The 15,878-nt window shown below is 37.3% G+C and overlaps 1 protein-coding gene across 2 annotated transcripts in view; it reads left to right on the forward strand.

The window, feature by feature from the left end:
* GPC3 (glypican 3) overlaps nt 1-15,878 on the forward strand; it is a 439,048-nt gene that overhangs the window by 374,001 nt on the left and 49,169 nt on the right. For both annotated transcript variants that reach the window (XM_049766670.1, XM_049766671.1), the window contains one exon: nt 13,622-13,781. In XM_049766670.1, the coding sequence (XP_049622627.1) occupies nt 13,622-13,781 (160 nt within the window). The remainder of the gene's footprint in view (nt 1-13,621; nt 13,782-15,878) is intronic.

The raw sequence follows: 15,878 nt of genomic DNA on the forward strand, positions 1-15,878 counted from the left end.
AAAACAAAAAAAAATATTGATGCTGTTAATTGAGTTAGGAAATACTTCGTGATAGCTTATATTGAATGTGGTATATATTTTTATTAATAATAAGTCCTAATATTTGTACTTCAAACCCATTTCAGGTTATAAATCAATGTGAGCTTGTTAGTATAAATATAGTACCTGTTAAAATGGTAAATGAAGTTTTGGCAAAGATTATAGGGTTTATCAGTAGGGGAGAATATTAACCAACATTTTTGGATTATAATTCAATTTCCTATTTTAGCTTGCCCTACTTCGAAATTTCTGGAATATGGTATCATGGAGCTTTTTGATTTCTCAACAGTAAGTTCAAGTTCTATAATTCTAGAAGTAAGAGAGGTTAAATCTCTATTACTTACTGTATCAGAGTAACCTTTGTCAGAATTATTACTTATGTTTGTGGAGGGACATTTGAAGTAAAAATGGATAGAGACATGTGCCATATGCATATAGCCAGGGTAAATGGTAAGGAATATTTTCCTATGAAGTATATTAGTTGATTATATTGAAATTGAGAATATGAGGCTCGAACTCATCGTAAAGAAACAGGAAGAGGGCTTTAGATGTGAAATTAATGCAATATAATTCTGGTGATTGGTATTGTGAACTACACTAGGAATAAAATTGTTGTAAGAATATTATGATAATATTAGCAGATTCTTCTAGATAAAACAGTGTGAAGGGGACTGCAACATACCCTATGCTAAAGCCTGATGCTACTTTTAGTTCCCCTTCTAAGATCAAAGGGGGCTTTATCTGTTTCTGCTAAAGTGGAAATGAATCATATTATGGCAAATTGTCATGAGTATAAAAGTAATCAAGCATATCTTTAGTTACTAATTAATGTGGTTAAAGTATAGGACCCATTTAACAGTAAAATTGACATGATAATTAGTTGTAAGTGTGACTTTATATGAGATAGTTTGGGCCACTATTTGGAGAACTCCAATTAATGCATATTTTCATTTGGAGGCCCAACTTGACCATAAAACAGTTGACTGATAGAGACTTGTTATGGCTAATACAAACAATATATTCAGATTTATATTGATTAGAGGATATGATATGGGCAGAGCTTTAACCACATGGTTAAGAACTAGCTGGATAAGGCCCTATGGTCCAACAATGGCTGGGCCTTTTCATAATTGTATGTAACCCAGTACTTTTTACTGTGCTAGAGGTAAAATGTTACTGCAAGAACTGGTATTATTAGTGTTAGGAGGTTAACTATAAACATCTTGTTAGAGAGAGAATTGAATCTCTGGTTCTAATAGTTTAAGTTTTATGCAATTACCAGGCTCTGCCACTCTAACAAAAATCCTGTTCTCAGGCAGGGGTGAAAATATGTTAATTAGATTAACAGAAAATCATCTATTGGCTTAAGGGTACTCTTAGGGAATTGGCTCCATTTCTCTTGTCCTTTCATGATGGAGAAATAATTAATAAATTGAAATCACCTGGTTTGGTTTCTATCCAGTCTGAATTCAGATCACATAGGACTTTAATCATTGAGCAAACAAACCATTAATAGTTATTGCATCATTGAGATGTTCTGACCCAACATCAAGGTCCTAAACCGTATTGTAGATAGGAATTCTAGAATAGGATTACACTGTTATCCTAGGGTAATGTTTTTTGTTGATCAATTGAGTTGGATCAATACTTTTGACTTGTTAGTCTTAGAATCACCTAAGGTTTTATTTTTTCTGCTCCAAGGTCACCCGCAACCAAAACTAATAGCTCAGTTAAGAGTTATGTTACTCCTGGGTAGGTATTCTTTTATTCTGTTGAGCTATTTAATTAAAATTCCATAGGATCTTCTCATTTTATTTAAATATTTCTACCTTTTCATGTGAAGGTCAATTTTACTGTTAAGGTAAGAGACAGGGAAACCATTTATACAAGTTCCTACTTAAGAAATAAATGGTTTCGGGGCCCAGAGAGATAGCACAGCGGGGTTTGCCTTGCAAGCAGCTGATTCAGGACCAAAGGTGGTTGGTTCGAATCCCGGTGTCCCATATTGTCCCCATGCCTGCCAGGAGGTATTTCTGAGCAGACAGCCAGGAGTAACCCCTGAGCACTTCCAGATGTGGCCCAAAAACCAAAAAAAAAGGAAAGAAATGATTTCTCTAACTAAACTCATCCCTGTTTGCGGTGAGCTTCATGAGGTGAGCTGTAACTTCCAGCTCTTTTCTCTTTTGTGTCTGAAAATTATTATTGCAAGAATGTCTTTTCTTAAAACCCATCGATGAGTGAGACCATTCTGCATTTTTCTCTCTCTCTCTGACTTATTTCACTCAGCATAATAGATTCCATGTACATCCATGTATAGGAAAATTTCATGACTTCATCTCTCTTGACAGCTGCATAATATTCCATTGTGTATATGTACCACAGTTTCTTTAGCCATTCATCTGTTGAAGGGTATCTTGGCTGTTTCCAGAGTTTTGCTATGGTAAATAGAGATGCAATGAATATAGGTGTAAGGAAAGGATTTTTGTATTGTATTTTTGTGTTCCCAGGGTATATTCCTAGGAGTGGTATAGCTGGGTCGTATCCTATCCTATCCTAATGATGAGAATGTACGAGGGAAATAGAAAGCCTGTCTAGAGTACAGGCAGGGGTTGGGTGGGGAGGAGGGAGATTTGGGACATTGGTGATGGGAATGTTGCTCTGGTGATGGGTGGTGTTCTTTACATGACTGAAACCCAAACACAATCATGTATGTAATAAAGTTGGTTAAATAAAAAAATAATAAAAGTAAATTAAAAAAATAAAAAATGTAAAACCAAAAAAATGAAATAAATGACTATTCTACTTTTCATGGTGAGGATACTATAGTTATTTACCAGATGTCACTGGGCAAGCGATGCCTCTAATACTAGTAATGGTGAACGTGACATTTTTTGGTAAATAGGTGGGGTTTGTGTTTGCCGAGTTCTTTTAACTCCTTTTAATATTTCCTTAATATTAATACATGAGCCAGTTTAACAGCAAGATAAGCAGTTAATTTTTATATTTATTTGGCTGTTACCTACCAGTATTTGATCTCATATAAACTTATATAAGGTGATGTGTATTTTGTTATTCATATTAATGTTATTTCTTCTACATTGCCATAGATTGGTCCAGTTTAAATCTAGGAGTTAGTATTTATTTATTTATTTATTAATTTTGGTTTTTGGGCCACACCTGGTAATGCTCAGGGGTTACTCCTGGCTATGTGCTCAGAAGTCGCTCCTGGCTTGGCGGACCATATGGGACGCCGGGGGATCAAACCTCGGTTCGTCCTAGGCTAGCGCTGGCAAGGCAGAACCTTACCTCTAGGACCACCGCACCAGCCCCTAGTATTTATTTTTTTAAGTTAATAGTACATATGTTGTTTAGCATAAACACTTTCTTAATTGATGGCTTCTTTTAGGCAACTATGGGATTTTGATTTACTATAACCTAATCTTATCTGGGCAACCAGCTGTTACCAGACTTAGTGGGCTTTTTACCACTAGTCATACATGTTCTCACGATTTTGCAACATAGATTAGTTGGCCCTACTTGGCTATTCAGGATCTTTAACTTAAGATCTTTCTGCTGAATTCTTTCAAGTTAAATTATTATGTAAGAGATACAAAGGGTAATCTTTGCTCTTTTATACTTTTAACTGTTCATTGGCTTATTCCCTTGTGGTACTGTCTCTATAGCACTAAATTAAAAATTCTGTCTCCAAGACTTTAATAGCTATGAAATGTTATTGTTTTATTGTTTATAAGATGTTTTAAACATTTGTTTGATGTTTGAGCTAGCTTTAATTCAAAGTGGTCATTTAGAATGAAATCTCCTGGGTGTAAACTAGGGGCTTTATTTAATCTACACTTTGATTCATCCAACCACGTTTTATGGTATGCTTACCTTGTTAGGACTTATCCCCTCTAATATGAAGGAACTTATAATTATGAACTGTATTACTCAAAAGTACTTAAGGAGGGTAGTGTGTGTGCTTCATGGTGCTGTTCTTTTTGGGGGGCATACCCAGTGATGCTCAGGGGTTACTCCTGGCACTGCACTCAGAAATCACTCCTGGTAGGCTTGGGGGACTATATGGGATGCCAAGGATTGAACCCAGGTCAACTGCATGCAAGGCAAACACCTTCTGCACTGTGCTATCACGCCAGCTTTAGAATCCTCTTTTAGTCCCTAATTTTATTGAAACTTTCATATATTGTCCTATTTATAGACAATGTAATCCATTTCTTAACACCTCATAAGCTACACCTTGATCTATTGTTTTCATGTCTAATAGTTGTGCTTACCTTTCCTCCTTTTAAGGATTTGCTGAAGAACAAGGTATATAAGCTGAATTTGCTAGGGGTGGTGAGGTTTATCAGGGTTTATTAATTATATAACAGGCTCCTCTAGCGAGATATAAAACACCACCAAAATTCTTTGACTTTTAGGCTATTACTAGTAGTACTTTGGCGAATAATTTGTTTGATTATTTGAGTTCAGGATTAAGCATAGTAGGGTCTCTAATACCAGTTTAGGTCTTAGCTAGTATGTCCGTAAAGTCAGTTTCTTAGCCTGTTTTTGTTTACTTGCTGCTTTCTACAACCTAGTTAAATCTTATCTTTATTATAATGTAATTTTCTTTAAAATGCTTATACTGATGCCTGTTAATTTGGGTTCATCATATGTTCGTGGTGACTGACACAAAAGTTACCAGCCCTATAGTATTAGAATATCAGACAAAATTTCACTCATTGTTTACTTTTTTATCACCACTGTTATCCCATGGAATTGTTGTTGAGCGAAGTGTCATGAGCTGCTTTTTAAGTAGTATATTCAATAATCACTCCTTTTGATCATAAGTGATTTTGAAGGTTTTCTCAAAGGAGCACAGATACTTGCATATGTAAATTTGCTAGCAACCAATAGTAAAGCTGGAACCAAACCTTTACATGTTTATGGAGTTATAAAGTCTCATCTAAGCATTGCTTTAATTATTAAGCTATGTTAACAATTTATAATTGGTTATATGGTCTCTGTAGAGCTGGGAGATTTAAGTAAAGTGTTGAATTTAATGTGATATTTATGTTAATTTTAATACTATATTTTGTGTTTAGAATGCGTTCTTGGAAAAGGAAAGTGCATGTTAGGGAAATTTAATCTTTATAAAAAGTATGATTTGTTAGGAGGGTTAAGTATTTAATGATCAAAAGTTAAGGCCAGAGAGTTAGCACAGCAGTAGGGTGTTTGCCTTGCAAGGGGCCGACCCAGGACCAACAGTGGTTCAAATCCTCGCATCCCATATGATCCCCCGTGCCTGCCAGGAACAGAGAGCCGGGAACTTGAGCACTGCCGGGTATGACCCAAAAAACAAACAAACAAAAAAGTTAAGTCAGAAAAATATTAGCTATATTTCCTTATTTTAGGGGTTTAAAAATAAGATTGTAGTAGTATCAACTTAACAGGGTTAAAGGGGCTTACCTAAATTTTTTAATAAGAATGTGTGTGCTTATGTGCATATGCATGTCTAGATTTGTGTAAAATTAACTATATCCTGAAGCCATTGACTGAATAACACTTATGAAGTATAGAACACTTGTTGATAGTCTTACTAAAATATTCAGATACTTGAATAGGTCTTTCTGTCCTGCTGCCATGACTATATTTGGATATGCAAATGAATTAGTCAGTATTTACAGTTATAATTTGGCCCCCATAGAGGAAAAAAATCCTGTTTCAATTGAATTGGTGAAATTAAATGTTAGGTAGGTCATAGCAATCTCTCTAAGCCACTACAAAAAGTAAAATTCCAAATGCACGAGGGCCCAGTGCAGTAGTGCAGCTGATTGGGTTTTTGCTTTCCTTGCATGTAGCTGACCTGAGTGCAGAGCCAGGAGTGAGTCCAGCGAACTGCCAGATGTGGCTCCAAAACAAACAAGCAAATGAAAACCAAGTGCACAAAACCACAGCAATTATGGGCTGAGTAGTCATTAGCCCATCGAGATGTCCTTATTTAAAAAAGTGGAAGATTTAAGTTGAGATGATCCTAAAGAACCAGATGCCAGGCATACTGTGATAATAGGGCCCAAGTGAATATGGACCCAGAGTGAGAAGAGGGCTCCGATTTGCAAGCACTACTGTCTTGAGTTGGTAGCTGAGAGAGAACCCATTGGAGGTGATAGACATGCTGGCTAGAAATGATTTGATTTAATGTTCTGATTAATATGTAACATTATGTATTATTACTGCTTGGCATGACCAAAACCTAATACAATGAAAATGTAAAATGAAATAGATAAGACTATGGGCTGGAGAGATAGCATGGAGGTAGGGTGTTTGCCTTGCATGCCGAAGGACGGTGGTTTGAATCCCGGCATCCCATATGGTCTCCCGAGCCTGCCAGGAGCGATTTCTGAGCGGAGAGCCAGGAGGAACCTCTGAGTGCTGCCAGGTGTGACCCCCCAAAAAATAGATAAGACTAAAGCTAAAACTCTATGTAACTTACTGGGAGTTGATTGTAGGGTCACATAGGAAAATGAAAGTATCACTATGTTTTAATGCGAGAGGTGTGGTTAGTGGTTTTGCTGGTGTATAGTTTTTGGAGTCTCCTAATTGGTCTAGGGGAGAAGAGAACCAGAAGTATGAGTGCTAGAATTAATCAATGTACCCCTAAAATATCTTTGTAGAACAGATAAGAGGACTTTGCATCTGATGATAGACCAGACGGGTTGCTGTAAAACTATTTTGTGAAGGGAGAGATAACATGGAGGTAAGGCATTTGCCTTTCATACAGAAGGTCATTGGTTCAAATCCCGGGATCCCATATGGTCCCCCAAGCCTGCCAGGACCCAAAAAACAAAACAAAAGAAAACTATTTTGCCTACAGAGAAGTTACCTGAAATTCATTCTACCAGGTCAGAACTGATGTGTGGGATTGCTGAAAGTAACTTTGTAAGAACTGTTGGTCCTCAGAATGACATTTGTTCTCATGGGTAACACGTAGCCTCTGAAGTTGGTAACCATTACAGCAAACAAGAATAATAAGATCCAGTATTTCGGGGGCGGAGAGATAGCATGGAGGTAAGGCATTTGCCTTTCATGCAGAAGGTCATTGGTTCGAATCCCTTCGTCCCATATGGTCCCCTGAGCCTGCCAGGAGCAATTTCGGAGCGTGGAGCCAGGAGTAACCCCTGAGCACTGCCGGGTGTGATCCCCCCCAAAAAAAATCTGATATTTCATGTTTCTAGGAATATATAAGATCTATAATAAAATCCTTAACCTACATGTAGGATACGAAGAATAATGATTTGAAGAATATAATGCCCCATTTGCATGAAGATAGCAGATTACTCTGCCATAGTTTACATTTAGGCAAATATATGTAATGGATGAGAAAGCAGTTATTGTGTCTGATGTATAACTTATTGCTAAAATAGGCCTGTTGGGATTTGTACAATTAAGCAAATGCCTCAGACCTCAGAGGAAGTCAGATTTTATCATGATGAGATGTTTGAGGGAGCAGGTAAACCAATGAATGAGCTGGTAATGATTTTCATTAATGGAGTGTTTTTCAAATGTTGGTCATAAGTGTTCTGCTAGCTGAATAGCAAAGATATTTTTCATGTCATAAGTCATAGTTAAACTCCAGATGGAAATTATGATGGCATATGTTGTGAGTATTTTGCATACTATTTTTATAATAAATTTTCTAAGTTTTTCTCCAAAACCTTCTTCAATTTATGAGGTAGTGTTGGGTTATTTGTAAGTGGTGGGATTGGTTATGGTATTGTGTTAAATTATGGTAGTTCTTTTTATAGGGATAATAATATTTTTAATTTATTTAAAGTGGTATGTTAGTTGTGTCTGGTTAAGCAATTGCCATGGAATGGAAGAATACTCAGAACTCTGGTTCTCTAATAATACAGTCTTGTATTACATTATAATGATAGAGTCTTGTACTACAATAATACATTCTTGCTGACATTTCTTTTAGGATTGATAGGTGAAAGTGGATTGATTTGTTATTTATTACTGAAAATGATATTAAGCTTGAAGATGTTTTAGCTTTAATGGTGAAAGTGATTGGGTTATTTATGATGATTCATTTACTGATGTTTCTGGGTTTTGAAATGAAGAGGTTATATATAGGTAATGTTGCTTCTTATAATTATGGCTTTTGACTTGTTATTGTTTCAGAGTGATCTTTAGTAATACGTATTGTGGTGGTTATGGAGATAGCATGTGGCAATTAAACAGCAGAAGGCTAAGTGTTAAAGTAATTAGTAATGATAGGAAATGCAATTTGATAAGGTCCCTTTGGTTAGATACTATATTAGAGACTATAGCTTGAAAATTGGAGATAGATTTTTATAATACATTTTCTAGTCCAGTTAAACGTAAGTAATATGGAGACTGACTTTTGGCTTATTAATTGGCTGGAAGATGGGATTAAGTGGAGAATGAAAATTGTGAGGTGTCCTAGTTTGGAGTTGGGGAATTTGTGGTAGTTGTATGGATACGGCTGTTTTAAGTTTTGTGTTACTGGGTTAAGATTTAGCAGTAGGGAAATTCCTGTTAAAGTGACAATAAGAGCTGTGAGTTTTAAATAGGCTGATATAGATTTCTGTGGGACAGTTATAGGGGGTAATTTGTATGAAATAATGAATCCAGTAACGATGCATTTAATAGAGTTGATTAAAAGAGGATAATTTTCATTGATTAAGATTAAAGTGGAGCATCGTGGTTGTCCCAGTAAAAACAAAGAAAGAATCCATGAGCTGTAGACTGGCTGTTAGGGAGGTTGCAATTAGCGTAATTAGGAGGACTCGGCATTGGTATATGATGTGTTGGCGGCCTCAATGATTAGGTCTTTGGAGTAGAATCCTGTTAGAAATGGGGTCCCTGTTAATGCTAGGCTGCCCATGATTAAAGAGGTAGTGGTGAATGGTAGGGCTTTAAATAAGCCTCCTATTTTTCAAATATCTTGCTCTTCACTAAGGTTATGGAAATACCCAGAGCATATAAATAACATAGCTTTGAAGAATGCGTGGGTGCAGATGTGTATGAATACCAGATGTGGTTGGTTAATGTTCCTATTATTAGCCCTAGTTGACTGGAAGTGAAGAAAGTGACACTGTTTTGGATATCATTTTGGGTGAGAGCACAGATTGCTGTAAATAATGTAGTTAGTGCACCTAAGTATAGAGTTAGTTGTCTTATTGCTTTCTATTAAAGATTAGACTCAGATATGTAAGAATATTTCTGCAGGAACCATAGTCCTTGAGTAGAGTAAGGCTGACACAGGAATTAGGCCTTTTTGCTGATGAAAATAATGGATGTTGCCCAAATTAGTCTGATTTATCCGTTGTTGCCATTAAAAGTCCTAAGAGGGGAAAATTCTTTTGGTCTACATTGCATATGAAAATTTGTTGGTAATTCTCGTGTTGGAGTCAGGCATTGGTAGAAAAAAACGTCTCAATCAGATTACATAGAGTAGTAAGAAGGGCAACTACATTATTGTCTGCCCATCTATATCACCATCCATTTAATAAGAACAACATAATACCTATTCTTTCCCACCCAATAACAGTTGCAAACATTTTTAGCAGTTAGTAGGATTATTGTCATGACAAGGAATATTAGATAATTAGATACTTAAGAACCTAATGTTTGGGTCAGAAAGTATATATTATGTGATCAAAATGGCTACGGTATTAATAGTATTGAAAAGTAGAAAACTTGGATTCTTATCCAATGTCAGTTTAAAATGATTACCTCATGTCCCATGTTACCAAAGATTAAGATGGAGATGACACTGATGAAGAAAACATATGAAATGTTGTTCTTTACATAGTCGGAGTATATGTTAGTCTTATAGATGAAAAAGTAGCTATGAATACAGGTAGTATGTAAATATTATTCAAGTTAATATTGAAGAATTATAGAGATTGATTACTTTTGTTTAAAGTTACACCAATTTTTGGCTCCTAAGACAAATAGCTGGCTACTATCCTTTAAAAGTACAAAAAAGTCATACTTTATATATGGAAGCATACATTAGATCTTCTTGAGATAATTCTCAGTAAATGAGAAGTTGTCATCTTCTAGTGTTGGATTCACAATCCAGTATTTCTATTAAACTATTTCATTTTGCTTTTAGTTCAAAACCACATTTATGAACTGCCTACTCTTTGCTAATTTTTGCCATAAATGATCTAGGTGCAAAGATAAATAAGAGGATCCAGAGAACTATTTCTTGTATATGAAAAGTTCCAATTTCCATCATTATATGTGATCCCCTAAGCATGGTGAGGGCTACCTCCTGAACAGAGTTAAGAGAAAATCCTGAGAACTTCTGGGTGTATCCCAGAAAACAAGCATAAGAGATAAATTAGTCTGCCTTTGGGACCTGCTAGTCTGATGATGGAGTGATGACACATATATAAAGCAATAATAGCAGGTTTCATACACAGAATGCTATTTAGGCTGGCCTAAGTGATGATACAGAGGATAAGGCACTTGTCTGGTATGGCTGCAGTACAACCCAGTGCAAACCCTGGCATCACATATGGTCCCCTGAACAACAACAGGCATAGTCCCTGAACACAGGCTCAGGGTGGCTTCTGAGTACTGTTGGGTGTGCCTCACCCCCTAATGTATTTAGGAGAGACAGAGGATAAATATAATATGTGATGACTAAGAAGTCTTTACTATGAAAATAACTTTTTAAACTTTGGCTTCGAAAGGATGCTGAATTTTTTTCTTAGATAACTTAAGTAGGCGCTAAATTTTTGCTCTCAGGATTAATGAAAGGCACAGATGTAAATAAGTTGTGCTTGAGTAATATCACACACAGTAAACTGTACCCAACCACAAATTCCCCTCATGGGACAATTGGGTAGCCTATGACATGCTTGAAAGATTCATTTTCTTTTTCAAATCAACCTAAAAATGCTATGTTAAAAGCAAAATGTTCCCATAAAACATCACAGTGAAGGAGGAGACCAGGGTGACTTTGTCAAAGTGTATTGATAATATAGTCTATACTGGCAGAATCAAAGAAATGGCTCCTGGGTATTTGAGGGGGATAAAGCAATTTTCTTGCACACTGCCAGCCCCAATTTGATCCATGGCACTGTATATGGTCTCCCAAGTAACACCAGAACTGGGCACAGAGCCAGGAATAGCCCCTGATTCTTGCTAGATATGGCCCCCAAACTCCAGCCTCTGCAAAAAGGCAAAGTTGAAAATCTGCTCTGAAATTTAATGTAACAGAATATGAAAACTTTACATGGTTTTATAGTGTGTATTTCAGCTAACCTTTTCCACTTGTTGTTTTTATATAGTTCAATAAAAATATTCACAATTACCAGAAGAAGCTCCTGAAATACTTCTTTTCCAATTCTATATCTGTAAGAGGTTGGAATTTCTGCAAAAATTTTGACCAAAACAACATATTCCAACAGATTGAATGAATCAGATATGTTCATATAGCTATTCTATTATCCAATAAGCTACATATTAGAGAGCTTTGCAGAAATGTAAAACTCTACCACCCTTCTAGCTGTCTTGACACTAGGGAAAATACATTTATTTTCATCAAATATTGTATGAATACACTATGGGGTTTGTTTTGTTATATTTTAATTGGTTTTTATATTAAAACACTTTTTGTTTAAATGCTGTTACATTTAAATTACTTTTTCAGCTTCTGTTACAATTTATAAGCTAGTAAATGTTTATATAGTTATAATTTCTTTTTCTTTTCTTTTTTGGCTTTTTGAGTTGGAAACATATTTAGTGTTGCTCAGGATTTACCCCTAGCTCTACATTCAGGGATTATTCCTGGTGGGCACAGGAGATCATATGGTAATCTGGGGGTAGAACATGGGTTGGCTGCATGTAAGGGAAGCACCCTCCCTGCTGTTCTCTCTCTCTCTCTCTCTGGAGCTGATAGATATAGTTTTTGTATCGAAAAGGTCTCTGGGATTCCCAGTAAAACTGGAAAAGGTTCCTGACACCCAAACTTTTGAGAACCATTTTTGAGTCTCTGTTATCACAACCTGTGTATCTGTAGTAGCCACATACCATATAAAATACATGGTAGAAGATGAAGATGATGAGCTGTAACTGTATTGAAATAGCTTAATTGAGATGGTGCTGGAACAGGTGGCCTGGTGTCTTCACTTGGACTTTCTTTGCACATTAGAACATATACAAAACTTTGCAATCATATTTCTCTGGTAATTAGCTTGTTGCGAGTGATACCCAGATACTGGGTATGTTGTGTGTGCAAGAGCCATCAGTTTAGTGCCCCATTCTGTATGATTACTGACTGCCATGCATCAAACTGGGAATAGTAGTCCCTGAATACCTTCCACCAAAAATGAAAGAATTCTTTATATACTATCTAATTAGTAGAGAATAGGAAAGTATAATTTATAGCAACATGAGCACAGATGACAAAAATGACAAACATGCCTGTGTACGTGATATTTTTCTTCATGATAGCCCCTGCATGATCAAATATAAACTACTTTGAGGATATCCAGTATCTTTGATTGACCTTTATATAAAAAGGGAGGTGGGGGCCAGATAGATAGTTCAGCAGGTGAGGCAATTAATTCCCTTGCACGTGGCTCACCTGGATTTGATTCCCAAAACCTCATATAGCTCCCCAAACCCACCAGGAATCATCCCTGAGTTTAGAGCCAGAAGTAAGCTCTGAGCAACACTAGACATGGCCCAAGTACCCGCAATGTGATATATCTTTTATATTGATAGAAAAAAACTTCTAAGACATTTTATAAAATGTTTAAAAAGAAGAGATGGGAGTGAAATTGGGAACTAAAGTAGGGGAAGTCAGAGGCTAGAAAAAAACAGGAAAAGGGGCTGCTGAAATGTATTTTGGGGGGTCACATCTGGCAGTGCTCAGGGGTTACTCCTGGCCCTATGCTCAAAAATTGCTCCTAGCAGGCTCGGGGAACCATATAGGATGCCAGGTGATTTGAACCACCATCCTTCTGCATGCAAGGCAAACGGCTTACCTCCATGTTATCACTCTGGCCCTGAACTGTATTTTTTTGAGAAACGGGGTGATGAAAAGTAAAATTGGTCTGAAAATTTCTGTCTTAGGCAGCTCATTTTATGATGGAGAGACCTTTGGAAGGTGAAAGTTACCTAAGATGAGAGAGACATTGACCATGAAACTGAATACACATCTTCTCTATAAAATGAATGTCAAAGTATTGTGTTGAAATCATGGCAAACAAAAATATTTTGAGTGGTTTTGTTCTGATACAAGAGAATTCATTCTAAGTACACAGCCTGAGTTGAAAAATCACGGCTGTTCTCTTCAGCTTATAGGAAGCATTTCTTGTTCCATAAGAATTTATTTGGGTGGATTTTAGGGCTACTTCTGCTGTTCCTTATGGCTTACTTCTTCTGACTCTGGACTCAGGGAACATTCCTAGCAGTGTTGGGGGACCAGCTGCCTGCAATGCAGAGATGTTTCCCTGTATTTTCTCTTTGCCTCCTGAATGCCTTCAGTTAATAATAAAGAATGCTATTGTAGTTACACCTAGTGTTTTTCTTTCAGCTCCTGAGAACCATGTCTGTGCCTAAAGGAAGAGTGTTGGATAAAACCATTGATGAAGAAGGGCTGGAGAGTGGTGACTGTGGTGATGACGAAGATGAGTGCATCGGGGGCTCTGGCGATGGAATGATGAAAGTGAAGAATCAACTCCGCTTCCTTGCAGGTAACTATGAGGACTGATCCACATCTGGGCCCAAATGGGATAGTTGGGAAATTCACAATCAGCTGAGACTGCTCTCTCTAATCTAAAATTCCTAAAGCCTGCTGGGCTGTCAATTACCAGGAAAGAATAAACTAGCAAATTGGAGTATTCTGTTGGTTCTCCCTCATCCTGTTCTTAGTCTTTGGACTAGATGTAGTATGGGTAGATTGAAAGATAACACGATTTTTCATTGTCTAAATGGACCAAACTCTGGCCCTTGCTTACTTTGCAGGTGGCTGACCCCAGTTCAGTCTCCAGTACTGCTTATGGTCGCTGAGCTCCACCAGTGGTCACTCCTGAGCATAGAATTAGAAATCATACGAACACCAACCAGTGTGTCCAAAACCCACCAAAAAGAAATACAATAGGCTAGCTTCAGTGGACTGCTTCCTATCATATTTCTTTGTTTTTTCTAAGCTATAAGAGGAAATGGCTTTAAAGAAATGTCCGCTTGGGGAGGGGTAACTAGTGAAAAGCAATGGAAGGATGGGATATTAATGGAAGAAAGACATTAACTGACCTCTTTTTAAAGAGCCATACTTGTGTTGTTTTCTTATAAACTGTCTGAGAGGGATTGCATATGACACATCCTTGCAGAACTACATGAAAACAACAGAAATTAGGGGGCTAGAAGTAGAGTCCATTGGTGCTATTGGGGTCAAGAAGGTCAAATAACAGTAAAAATCCCCCCTAGTTTGTTGTTTGGGGTTGTTGGGTTTTCTCCCTCAGAAAAATGGGGCTTGGGGCCGGCGAGGTGGCACTAGAGGTAAGGTGTCTGCCTTGCAAGCGCTAGTCAAGGAAAGATCTCGACCGCGGTTCGATCCCCGGGCATCCCATGTGGTGCCCCCAAGCTAGGGGCAATTTCTGAGTGCTTAGCCAAGAGTAACCCCTGAGCATCAAACGAGTGTGGCCCGAAAAACAAAAAGAAAATAAAGAAAAATGGGGCTCAAAGAAGAAATGTTTTCTCTAAATAGAAATACTGCAAAGTTTGTTGTCTGACATTCTGACATTGCCCTCTGTTTTGTTGATGATATTTTACATCCTTAACATTACCATTCCCTTCAGCCTTTTTCCTCATTCTTCTTAATACAAGCTTGAACTGGGTATTATGTAGAGGTCTCTTAAGCCTGTCTTTTTCTCTCTTCTCTAGAGAAAACACAGTTCTTATCCCTTTTGCTCTTTCAATCCATCTTTTGGTATTTCTTTAAGTTCTTTATTTATTATGTCTTTTACAAAGAAACACCTAACATGGAGCTGGAATGATAGCACGAGGATTAAGGCATTAAGGCTCTTGCCTGGCATGCAGTTGACTCTGATTCAAATCCTCAGCATTGCATATGGGCCCCTCCTCCCAATGCACCACTAGGGGTCACTCCTAAATACAGTCAGAAATTGGTGGATATTGCGCCAACTCCCCCCGAAAGAAGACAAAACAAAATACTAACACAAGGTGCTGGAGAGATGGTATAGTTAACTGGGCACGTGCCTTGCTTGGTTTCTACTTTCATATAATTGCCTGTATTTATTTCTATGTGTGTGTGTATATATATATATTATATACATACATACATACACACCTCATTAACCCATGTTTCTTCTTGTTATTTCAGGCTTATTTTATTGGGGGCCACACTTAGCACAACTTTGGGGGGCCATGCAGTGCCAGGGATTGAACTGGGCCTCCCACATTCAAAGGAAGTTTCTGATCTTCCTAAATGATAATCCAACCCTTAAAAGTATATTTCAAAGATGGTGCCATGAAAAAATATGGGAGCTTGGAATAGAAAAAAACCTATATTTGAATACTGACTCTAAACTTGATGAGCAAGCACAGCCTATGATAAGTTTCCTTTATCTTCTTTTTGAAGGAAATGGGGTTTGGTCCCACCAAGAAGTGTTCAGGGCCTACTTCTGGCTCCATGCCCCTTTCGTGTATTCAGGGTACCATATGTGATTCTGAGATTAGAACTGGGGATCAAAGGGATACAAAGTAAAAACCTCCCCCATGCTATCTCTTCGACCCACCTGAGCCATTTTTTAAGATACTTAAGATCTTTT

The sequence above is a fragment of the Suncus etruscus genome, chromosome X, assembly GCF_024139225.1.
Source record: "Suncus etruscus isolate mSunEtr1 chromosome X, mSunEtr1.pri.cur, whole genome shotgun sequence".
Lineage (NCBI taxonomy): Eukaryota > Metazoa > Chordata > Mammalia > Eulipotyphla > Soricidae > Suncus > Suncus etruscus.